At 36.3% G+C, this 12,807-nt stretch overlaps 1 protein-coding gene across 3 annotated transcripts in view; it reads left to right on the forward strand.

Annotated features, from left to right (window-relative positions):
- ZCCHC7 (zinc finger CCHC-type containing 7) overlaps positions 1-12,807 on the forward strand; it is a 178,085-nt gene that overhangs the window by 132,322 nt on the left and 32,956 nt on the right. For all 3 annotated transcript variants that reach the window (XM_016222876.2, XM_016222877.2, XM_016222879.2), the window contains exons 3-5: positions 10,125-10,168; positions 11,392-11,517; positions 12,435-12,605. In XM_016222876.2, the coding sequence (XP_016078362.2) occupies positions 10,125-10,168; positions 11,392-11,517; positions 12,435-12,605 (341 nt within the window). The remainder of the gene's footprint in view (positions 1-10,124; positions 10,169-11,391; positions 11,518-12,434; positions 12,606-12,807) is intronic.

Raw genomic sequence — 12,807 nt, forward strand, 5'->3', positions numbered from 1 at the left:
AAGGATATGACATAAATAATGACAGCTTCATCTTTGTGATCTTTTAACCCATAAACACTGGCTAGGTACAGGCATGATTATGTATAAATATCCAGTTATCTTATACTTTGTGTGCATCCTGTGTCTGCCAAGTGATGTTACTCAGTAACTGATTTTTTAAAGTTTTTTTGGTTCCTGGAGTTGCTTACTACAGAAATTCTAAGTTTTAAGTCTTAAAACTTTAAAAGTTTTAAAAGTTCAAGTTTTAAACTGACTGGACTTTTCCAGGAGGTTATGAAGGGTTATCAGGGAAGACTTAAATGGAGGAGGTAACACATTATCAGGTACTTGAAGATCCAAGTGTAAGTTCCATATGGTTGAAATTAGGTTTGTGTTTCAGGGAATGAATGCATAGGCAGAGTTGCAGAGAACAGCAGTGCATACTGGGAAATTATTAGGCATACTTGAAGTATCAGGACCAGGAAGATAAAGCTAGAAAAATAGGTAAGGGCCAAAGCATGGAAGGTGTTATCTGACATGCAGAGGAGTTTCACATTTATCCTGTAGGTATTGAGGGACCATTCAGGGCAGAATGTATTCATATTTCCATTTTAAAAACATTACTTCAGTAACAACGGAATGGAAAGGGGGTCGTGGTACTAGAAATAGAACTAACTTGAATAATCTAGGTGAGACGTTAAATTCTGTTTGCCAGTAGCATTGAGGTTGTTATGGATAGAGAATTTTCAGGATGTGGTGAGTGTATGAAAAGTGAGAGGGAAGAGTTGAGGTTTTCTTTATAGAAAATAGACTAAGATACAAGAAGGAAAGAAGATAGGGTTGTTTGTTTTTAAGAGAGAAATGCAAGGAATGGGAGAAAATGAATTCATTTTTAGTGATTATGAGTTTGAGTTACCTATGTTTAATACAGATGTCCCATAGATCAGTAACTTAAGAAAAGATTTGGCCTAGAGGTACAGATTTGGTTTCCTCTGTGGGCATGCATTACATAACCTGGGACAAAAAATGTAAAATGAGAAGGACGGTTAAGAGTAGAACATTGGTTACTTGCTGATAAACAATGGAAGAAGAGGAAACCTCAAAGGGAGACAAGAACTTGGAAAGTGTTTTGTTATATCAGCTTAGACAATTGTAAATGCTCACAGAGGTCAAGTGAGAAAAGTACTGACTATTATCTGTTTGCGTTGACTATGAGGAACTGAGCCTTAAAGGTTATTCAGAATTTGTAATCATGGAAATTGGATGGGTTAGGTGGAAAATTGGGCAAAGAAAGAGACAATGTTTGGAGATTAAGGGAATAATATGAGCTGAAGTACAGAGATGGGAAAGCACTGGGAGTGTTAAATTACAAACAGTAGGACCTTTGGGTTTAAAATATTAGTTATATTAAAGGGAGTGTGGGCAACAAACTTAGAAATGTAATATTGTTAATTTGTTTTTTATGCTGTAACTGCCAAATTATTTAACCCCAAATTATTTAACTGCCAATTATTTAACCCTCCCTCTGGTGGGAGGGTTATTCACGATCTTCTCTACTTTTATCTTCTTTATGTTTTCTTGACCATTTCACATGTTTGAGAGGAGTGAAAGAGTGCCATCATATATGAGTCAGTTTGGACTGTATATTGCAAGTGAGTGGATAGATATTGAGAAGACCCACAATCTTGGTGCCTTAGTGATTGCATGTATATATCAAACAGTGTCTTTTTTTCCCCCCAGTCCCCAACTGTGAGCTGCCTATTGATACACTCACAGATTATTTGGGGACAAAACAGTTGTTAAAGGACTTACATGTTGTAAGAAAGACTGTTTAGACAATACAGTCATCATCATAAGTTAATTGCTCATTGGCAGACTACATTTGGTATTTTTGTTAAATAGCCTATTTTTCCAAATAATAGTGGATAGTTTGTTTTATTTAAAATTTTGTTAATGAAAACAACCTTCTATTTTAAAAAGTAAAATTATCATAGTTATTTAGTTATCACAGTAATGCTTTTTAGATTCTTTAACCCAGCAGTAGCACAGGTTACTCTATGGCAAGCACCGTGTCTTAGTCATCTTTCTGTCTCCTACACTGTCTTTTACATGAGAGATATTCAGTAAATATTTGTTGAAAATTATCTTGACACCACATTAAATGAAAACATTTTACAGTTTGAGGAAAGTTGCATTTGCTTTCTTAAATAATGAGTAGTGGCAAAATAAGTTTATATCTGGCTTGCTGAAAGTGGCAAAATAAGTTTTTATATCTGGTAAATTCTAGTCCATTGTATGCTGAAAATATAAATACATACCTTGTCACTAAACTTATTGAGATTTACAATTTTACTTTATTTTATTTTATTAAACTATATCTTTATTGATTTCAGAGAGAGGGAGGGAGAGGAGAAGAGAGAGAAACATCAATGATGAGAGGGTCATTGATTGGCTATCTCCTGCACGCCCCCTACTGGGGATCGAGCCCATAACCAGGGCATGTGCCCTGATCAGGAATCGAACGACGATCTCCTGGATCATAGGCTGATAGTCAAGCGCTGAGCCAGGCCAGCTGGGCGAGATTTATAATTTTAGATGTTACAAATTAGGATATCTAGAAAATGTAAGGCATCTATGGCTTCCTTATAAGAAGGGTATTAGGCTCAGGAAAAGATTCTCATCAGTTCCTGGCACCTGTACTGCAAATGACCAGCTGGATGTGTCAAAGTAAGTCCTTCTGTAATCTTTGGTGATCTTTGGGAAAACACTTTACTAACTCCTGTTTCCTGTCAAATTATCCCAAAGGTAGAGAGAACTAGCTCTCTAGTTATCTATAGCTGCTCTTTCAGCAAAGGAATGATCTTCAGCTATCCCTACCCACCAGAATGTAGGCAAACTAAGAATAACTGAAGCAAACTATAAACTGGCTTTGATCCTAAGAAATCTAGTCCAGACTTTTCTTTAGATCCTTTGAAAACAGAATGCAGTCTTATGGGTAAATAGCTACATTAGCACTACATTCCACAGAAAGCACCGGTTGCCATTTTTTGTAGATAGTACATACATAGAAAAGTAAACATTTATGCAACCATAATGTACAGGATTGTTCCGAGGATAAACTGTATATTTAAAACAATCTATAGACTCTGAATCACCATATAAATATGAAAGACATTTATCTTTATTACCATGTAGTAAAAGAGAGGGGGGAAAATAGCAGAATAGTTCCACAGATAGGAGAAAATGTGGTAGTGGGGGGCAAGGGGAAATGTGCAAGTTTATGGGTTCACTTTTCTTTTGGGTTCACTTTTTTGTTTTGAAAGTTATTTCAGGAGATATGAGACATCCTGGTTGTTGCTTGGTGTTAGCAGAGCACCCTGTAACACTGTTTTACTGTCTCTGCCTTCATTGTTACTGCTCTGGTAGAAAGAGTCCTGCTGTACTGTTCATTGGAGAGATCACACAGGAGAAAGTCAAGACTTTTAAAGTTAATCTGAAAGGGGACATGGAAAACTTCTTAGTTGGAAGAATAGATTTAATGTTAATGAAGTCTTCATATGTGTTTCAGGTAAAAGGCTTCTTATAAGTAATAGTATTTTAATTCTCAGTATTCTTTATATGTAAAAAGATCTGTGGAAATTCCTAGTAAAGGAATTATTACATCCTTATTTCCAATCAGACCGTACAGTTTACTGTTTTCTTTTACCTCTTCCATTACGTTGCTTGTGCCTTTCCTTTTAACTAGTGTCCTCCTGCATCTTTTCTATTGAAATCCTTTGCAAGCCCGGCCCGGCGTGGCTCAGCGGTTGAGCATCAACCTAGGATCCAGGAGATCGGGGCTCGATTCCCTGTCAGGGCACATGCCCGGGTTGCAGGCTAGGCAGCTAATCAGTGACTCTCTTATCATTGATGTTTCTATCTCTCTCTCTCCCCCTCCTTTTCTGTCTCTGAAATCAATAAAGGTATCTTTAAAAATAAATAAGTAAATAAAGTTTAAAAAAAACAAAAATCCTATACAAGACTTCTGCTTCCAGCCATACTGTGTTAACTTATTCCACACTTGCCCTCCTGATAAGAGATAATGAAATTCTCAGGCAGGGACTTTAAAATTAAAACAACTATTATAAATATATACAGAGATTTGAAGGAAAAGATAAATATAATGAGAGAAATGGAAGATATAAAAAAAATAGAACTTTTAGAACTGAAATATATAATATTTGAGATAAAAAATTTACTACTAGATGGGCCTATGTACAAATTAGAAGAATAAAAGGAAAAGCATAAGTCTATTATGGACAACTTTATGCCAATCATTTTGACAATTTAGAAGTAACAGACAAACTCTTTGAAAGTCATAAAGTCACAAATTGCCAAAACTGGCTCAAGAAGAAATAGAAAATGTAAACAGCTGCATATCTATTAAAGAAATTTAATTACTCTTTTAAATCCTTTCTACAAGTAAAATTCCTGGCCCACAAATAAGAAAAACTCCAGCCTCTGACTTTGCTGGAGAATATCAGATATTTAGGAAGAAATAACACCAGTCCTACACAAACTCTTCCCAACACTTCCCAACTCTTATGAGGCCAGTTTTACCCCAATATCAAAACCAGACAAAGACATAAGAAGAGTATAAATCAGTATCCTTCATGAACTCAGATGTAAAAATTCTTAATAAAATACTCGCAAGTTGAATTGTACAATGTATTTTAAAGAATAATCCTAAACAAGTATGTCAATCCTAGAATAAAAGGTTGGTTTCACTGTAATTCACCATATTAACAGAAAGTGAGAGAAATTTGCAGGATGCAAGGTGAGTAAACAAAAATCAATTGTATTTTTATAAACTTTTAACTAAAAATTGAAAAATGGAATTAAAAAATAAGCCCTTTGCAATAACAAACATGAAATACTCAGGGATAAATTTAGTAAAATATATGTAAGACCTGTTCACTTAAACCTATAAAACATCACTCAGAAAAATTAAAGAGACCAAAATAGATGAAGAAATACACCATAATCATGTTTTGGAAGACTTGATATTGTTAAAATATTTTCCCAAGCTGATCTGTAGATATAGCACAATATCCATCAAAATCCCAGCAGGCTTTTTTGTAGAAATTGACATTTATTCTAAAATTTATACAGATATCAAAAGGGTCTAGAATAGCCATAGCAATCTTGAAAAAGAACAAAAAGGTTGGAAGGCTTACTCTACATGGTTTCAAGATTTTTAAGTAAACCTTTAGTAATAAAGACTGTAATATGATATAATGATAGACATATAGCTCAATGTAACATAATAGAACTTCAAGAATTTGACCCACATGTATATAGTCAATTGACTTTCAACAAGGTTGCTAAGGTAATTCAATGAAGAAAGGGTCATCTTTCCAACAAATGATGTTGGAACAACTGGATATTCATGTGGGGGAAAATGGGTAATAACTAAACATAAAAAGCTGAAAATATAGAAGTTTAGAAGAAAACCCAGAAAGTGCTTGTAATCTTGCATAGGCAAATTTCTTTGGGCACAGAAAACATTATCAAGGGAAAATTTGTCAAATTTATTACTTCTGCTTTCCTAATAACTGTTTTAAAAATCAATGAAAAAGCAAGCACACTGGGAGAAAATATTTGCAGATCACATGTCTGATAAAAGACTTGTATCTAGAATATATAAAGAACTCTTGTGATTCAATAAAAAGAAGAAAACCAACCACCTATCAAAAAAAGATAAAAATTACCCAATTTAATAATGGGCCAAAAATTTGAACAGTTTTTGAAAGAAGATATATGAATGGCAAATAAATACATAAAAGATGCTCAACATCATTAGTCATCAGAGTAATATCCATTAAAATCCTAATGTAATACTACCTCACACCCATTTTAAGGCTAAAATTTAAAAGACTGACAATTCCAGCCCAGGCCAGGTGGCACATACCTAGGTTGTGGGTTCAATCCTCAGGGTGGGTACTGGAGGCAACCCAAGCGATGCTTCCCACATCGATGTTTCTGTCTCTCTTTCTTCTCTCCCCCCCCCCCCCCAAATCAATAAAAACATATCCTTGGGTGAAAATAAAAGACTGACAATTCCAAGTGTTGATGAGATTATGAAGCTACTTGAACTCTCAGACATTGCTGATAGGTATGTACTATGGCACAACCTCTTTGGGAAAATTTACCAGTTCCATATAAAGGGAAAGGTATTCTTACCATATTTAGTAATTCTACTCCCAAAAGAAATGAAAAAAAAAACTTACGCCACTTAAAAGGAAGACTTTTGCTAGAATGTTTATTGCTGCTTAATTTATAACTGCTCAAAATTGGAAACAACCTAAATGTTCATCAGAAGATGAAACAGCTAAACTATGATATCCACACAATAGAATACTGCTCAGCTATTAGAAAGGAACAAACTACTACTACCCAACAAGATGGGTGAATCCCACAAATACTCAGAAATTAAAGAAGCCAGACACAAAATGGTACATAATCTATGATTCTATTTATATAGGGTGGGGCAAAAGTGGGTTTACAGTTGTTCATATGGAAAATAATAATAATAATACAAGAATAAACTCTGTGTTTCATGTATTCACAACTGTAAACCTACTTTTGTTCCACTCTGTGTGTAGTCCTAGAACCTGCAAAATGAATCTATTATGATAGAAAGCAAATCAGTGGTTGCCTGGGGTAGGAGTTTGACTGCAAATATGCAAAGGTAACATTTTTGGATGATGGAAATGTTTTACATTTGATTTTTGTGGTGGATACACAGATATATACATTTGTCAAAGTACATCATACTATATTTTTTACATTAGTATATTTTATAATATGTAAGTTACACCTCATTAGGATTTCCTTTATGGCACAGCTTCTGTGGCTTTTCCCCCCTTTCTCCCTTAAATTCAGACATCTCTTTCTTTCTCCAAATTTACCATAGTATTTTTTATTCTTTTCTTTATATTTATATATATATGTATGTATATATATATGTTATATATGTTGATTTCAGAGAGAGAGAGAGAGAAACATTGATGATGGCAGAGAAACACCCATCCGCTGCCTCCTGCACCGCCCTTGCTGGGGTCAAACCCACAACCCAGGCCTGCACCCTGACTAGGAATCAAACAGTGACCTCCTGGTTCATGGGAGGGCTCTGAACCAACTGAGTCCCACCAGCCAAGCTGATTCTTTTCTTAGTCCTTTTTTCATTTCTCTCCTTGTGTTTTATTATGTTATAATCTCTTTTTCATCTTTGTTTACACTATAGCACCTTGCTTATTGTAACCTTTCAATACGTGTTTGTTAAACTGAGTTGATTTAATGCAAAGAAAGAGTTGCCAGCTATTGCTTTGATTATAATTCTGAAGTCTGAAAAGAATCACAGGCCTGGATATTAGCAAAACAAGGCTATAAAGCAGCTAAGAACTGATGTTAGGCATGTTTAGGGCAATCCCATTTTATATTCAGTTGCCCCAGGTGGTAAATACCTGGAAAATGAGTACTCCTGGGCCCTGTGGGAAGTTGTCTCTAAAGCAAGGTGCCCTGTACCCGTTGCATAGGCCTGGAGGTGTAGGTGACTAGACTAAATGGCAGTGTACTGATTCCAGAATAAATGAAAATCTGGTAGACTCACATACATTCTGTGCTAGAAGTTACAATGGCTACCATTTAGTCCAACCCATTATACAGACCCAGAGAGGACAAACAGCCTGCCCAGAGCCACACAGCAAATAAGAGACAGGGTTAAAACTGGAACCTAGGTTTCTGCTGAGTCCCATACCACTCATTTTACACCGTGGAGAACGGGCTGCCTGTGGAAGTTCTAATGAGTTGCCCCTTATACAGAAGCTCTCACTAGGTTGGGACTTGGAGTTAAGCAAACAGGACAGAGAAAAGATCAAGGGCAGGAGTCAGCTGTCATTTCCAAGATGGAACCAGAACTGGAACCATGGGTAGGGCCAAGAGTTGATTTCCATGTTCCTGATTATGTCCTTGTTCATTTTCTACTAAGAAGTCTGATTTAATCTGCAATTGAAACCTATTTTCTGTACTTGTTGATAGGTTTTCTACAGTAAGAACACACTGTAGCTTGTTGAAGAGGAGTTAGTACATAACCCAGAATATTAATTCCACAGGAATGTTAAAACAATGTCAGCGGAGTGGATCTCCCTCTCTCAGACCTTCCCTTTTCCACTGTTCCCTGTTGTGTGTAAATTTATTGGGGATTGAGGGTGGCAACTGTTGCTATTTTGCATTTCACTGGTTTTGAATTTCATTTTTTAAGGACAATATGAAGTCAGTTTTATAATTAAAGTGAGTTTAAGCGGTCATTTTGAATTTTAATGATGAAGGACATTGAGATACAAAAGGCAGCTTTGAAAGCTACAGCAAAGCTGGCTCCTTAGATGAATCCTTTGAATGAAAGAATAATAGCATGGATGGTGATGATGAAGGAATGGGAGCTGCTGCTATTTAATGTATTCTTCACTCTCAATATATGGATGCAGCCTCCAAATTTTACAAAGGAAATAATCATCAGCACAGCATCTCTGCTCTCCTATGGATTGGTCTTTTTGTAAAGCAGCCTCTTGGGTTTTCTCAGTAAAAGTATTTTATTTTAAAATATATCTCTAGACACTTACTCCTGGTAGGCCTGGGAACATGTAGATTACTTCATGTCTCTTCAAAATTCCTTTCAAAGAAAAGAGTCAAGCTCAATTTGTGTTTTTTGAGATAGAGAAGAGGAGTAGATAGGAAGGAGGAGGAAATCTTAACTTTGCTTTGGGGGGAGAAAAAAAAATCTTTCAGTCCTTTGTTGACACCTTAGCTTCTACATTAGTCATATGTCCCTTCCTCCTGGGCCGTAGGTGGACCAAAGGAATAGCAGCCATGTGCTGTTTTGTAAAGGAACAGTGCAAAGAGAAGAAAACAGCTGATAAAAATGTAGGGCTCCCCATCCCCCCTAGGTTTTTAATTTTTTTTTTAGTCAATCAATGGTTTCAGGATATTTGGCCTCCTCTTTTGCTTTTTTATTTTACTATTTTTGATACTAGTTAAAAAACAGTACTGAATTCCTAGTCCTAATTGTGAGATTGTGTTCAAAGTCCAGTTTTTAAAAAATGTTAAAATGTAAGTCAACTACAGTAGGAAGCTAGTGGACACAATTAATACTGATATTGGAATGAAAACCTTGCCTGTAACTGCTTGGGTCCAAAAAGGTGTGTGTGTGGCAGGGAGGGGGGCGGTGGCTGTGAGTTAACTGACAATAAAGAGCTTAACAAGAGAAAAGACAAAGTGTGGGAGCGCTCCATAACAAAGGTAAAGGTTCGTATACCAACTTAACAAAGGGGAAGATTTAGGGCCTCAGAAGATGAAAGGTTTTGCCCTGGCCGGTGTGGTTCAGTTGGTTGGCCTCCTCTGGACTCCCTGCCTGGGCACATGCTGGGGTTGCGGACTGGACCCCTGGTAGGGGCGCGCAGGAGGTGCCGATAGCTGTTCCGCCCTCCCGGTGAGCTTTCTCTTTCTCATTCTCTCTCCCTCTCCCTATTTTTCTAAAAATCAATAAAAATATATATTTTTTAAAAATTAATTAAAAATATTTAAAACGAAGATGGGAGGTTTTGCTGATGCTTGTTTACAATTTTGGGGGGAATATCCCTGTTATTCAAGGTCCGTGACTTCCCTGACTGGAGATCTGGAGGGAGGTGGTGGCTGTGGTCACTGATTCTCAAAGCTCTGCTATAGTCAGATATGGGGAGTTCAGACAAAGATTTCTTTCTGCCTCTGCTGTTAGGTTTTTGGTCCCTTCACTGATTTTCTTATACTTGTTTATAATTTGATGCTTTTCAAAGCATTTTCACATATCTCATGAGATCCTATTTTTAGATAGACAGGGCAAATACTATTATTCCCATTTTATAGGTAAGGAAACTGAGGTTAAGAGAGGTTAAGTATTTGTTCAGAGCCACACAGGTAACAATGAAACCAAGATAAGAGGTTAAGGGATTCACATCTCTCACTACACCTTTGGGGTCCAATTTCAGTACTGAGAAATTGAATAATTTATTGTCAATTTATAAGTGCTTTAAAGGTTTTAAGATTCAATAACATATTTATTTATTTTGTAGGAGAAGATGGTGTAAACTGGTTCATCAGTGACAAAGACGTTGAGGTAAAATTAAATTGTTTTTGAAGTTATGCATAATAGATTAACAATTTGTTTGATTCCTAGTTTTCTTTCACTACATTATGGTAACTAAGTAAACTTTTAAAAAATAACAACAGCCTGAGTATCTTGTAAGAAAAAGTTGATTTTAAGTATACGGGTAATAGAATTTTTCGGAAGCGTGGTTCAGCCTTGATTTTTGTCAGTCAATTAATTGCCATAATGAGTTAGTCCCCTTTCCTTTCTGTTTCTTCTCTGAGGAGGTGAGTCCTCTCAGCTCATATTGCCTGGTACCACTAAAGATCAACACCGGAAATAACTGCTTCTTCAGTGTAAGGAAATGGTTAGGCTATATTTAGGATGTGGCAGGTGTTTATTAGCCTTAATTGTGGCAGGTGGCTAGAAAAGAGAATAATTTTACAAGTTGGTAAAAGAGAAGTTTTAAGAGATAATTAGATTATGACATCTTTGGGCCTACTTGGCCAGTTCAGCATAATAACAAGTAAAAGATGAAAGTTTTTTCAAAAATAGAATTCTGTCAAACAAGATAAAAGCATGGCTGACATTTACATATTCCTCTCTAGGTACCCATATGATGTGCTTTGCTAATATTTTCTTGCAAGATACTAGCTTTTGGCTAGAATATGGGACAGCTAGCATTGGGTCATTGTATGCAGAATGGATTTTTAAAAGGACTCTGGTGGAAGGAAATTAATCTCATTCTCTCTTAGAAATTATAATTCAGTTTATAGGCAGTAACCCTAGGCTATTCAATACAAGGAATACATTCAGTAACTATGTGGCTTTATAACTTTATAAAACAAATTTATTTTTATAAAACACCAGTCCTTGTCTAAAAACTTAAGCAAGCTTCTCATTCAGAAAAATGTGATATATGTTCAGATATAGAAGTCAGCAATGTATTTGACTGTGAATGCCACCACCATGTCTGATGCATATCAGTGCCCTAGCTAGACCTGAATAGTAAGTAGAGAAAGATACAAAAGAAATGGAGCCATATGGACAATGTGAAACAATGTGGCAGGGGGGCGGGGCAGGCAGGCAAAAAGTAGAGTTGTTTTTCTAGCACACCCTTTTAGTTTTTCTAACTCCTTTTAAGAACACAAAGTTTCATGTTTCTGGGTTCTAAATTGAACCGACTATGACTATTAATACTCTTGAACAAAATGAAATAATATTTTTTTAATTCTTGATTTTTCCCCCCCCAGGCCCAGATAGGTAATAATAGATCGTCTGGAAGATGGACCCACCGATACTATACAGCAAACAAAAACGTTACCTGTAGAAATTGTGACAAGTGTGGCCATTTGTCAAAAAACTGCCCCTTTCCACAAGTATGTGAAATATGTAATGTTTCTTTCTACCTTGTTAAAATCAAAATCTTAGGACTGAAACCATATAACCTTGGAATTCAAATCTTATGTAATGTATGTGTTAAATTTCTTGTTAATTTTTTATGTAGGTCATAGCCTAGAGTAGTAATAGAGAAAAAACAATAACTTTCAAGTCGGAAAAACCTGGACTCCATTTCAGCATCTCATCTGTAGTTGTACAACTTAAGGCAAATCATTTCATTCTCTGTGCCTGTTTTCTTGTCTATAAAATGAGAAGATTGAATCTGATGATTCCTGAGACCCCTTTCACTTCGAAACCTACTTTATGAGACAACTTATTTCATCATGGAATAATTTTCATTGTTAGAAAAATTATAATTTTAGGCATTTATAAATGTTTACTGATGTAAATTATATTAAGTAGATATATCAACTTTTGGAACAACACAGAACTAAAGCTCTCAGATGTTCCCTGACACATACTAAGCCTTTAACAAACACTTCTGTTACCTACTCCCTCTTCCAAATGATTGTCTTTCAAATTTTTGAGACAGCTCTCTTGTTTCCTCTGTCTTTGCTTCTCTAGGCAAAGCTGTCTTTCTGTTCTTCCTGTAACTCGGGTTCCAGATCCTCATTCCCCTCCTTTCCTCACAGACACATTCCACTTTGCAAATGTTCCTGCAAACAAGGCCAGAGACATAGAGGCCAGCTGATAGTACAGCCAGAGGATATGGATAGCTGTGTTAAAGTGCTGATTTCAGACATTTTGTTTTATTTTATAATTAGGCTCCAGATTTGACCTTCATTGAGATCTCAAATTGGAAATAACTTATGGAATTACACGGAAAAAGAAAAATTAATCTTCTACTATTTAAGACTATTTCACTGAAGAGATTTTCTGTTTGTCTGCCACACAGAAAGTCCGCCCCTGCTGCCTCTGCTCCGAGAGAGGACACCTCCAGTATGCCTGTCCAGCCCGCTTTTGCTTGGACTGTTCTTTGCCTATGTCTTCTGCTCACAGATGTCATGAAAGACCTTCCTGGAGAAAACGATGTGACCGATGTGATATGCTAGGCCACTATGCTGATGTAAGTATCCTGCATATAACTAATTTGTCAGGCTTGGGGGCAGTGTGCCAATTTGTAACCATCTGTTAGCCTACCTAAAAGAATGTTTACTCTGTACTGTATGTGATAGTCATGTCCCTTTGGCCACTGATCATGTAAAGCAGGGCTCTGATATATCAGGATAGGGATGCTATGGAATGGTTCATCAGGAGGCAGAATCAAC

Source organism: Miniopterus natalensis, chromosome 12, assembly GCF_054644295.1.
Source record: "Miniopterus natalensis isolate mMinNat1 chromosome 12, mMinNat1.hap1, whole genome shotgun sequence".
Lineage (NCBI taxonomy): Eukaryota > Metazoa > Chordata > Mammalia > Chiroptera > Miniopteridae > Miniopterus > Miniopterus natalensis.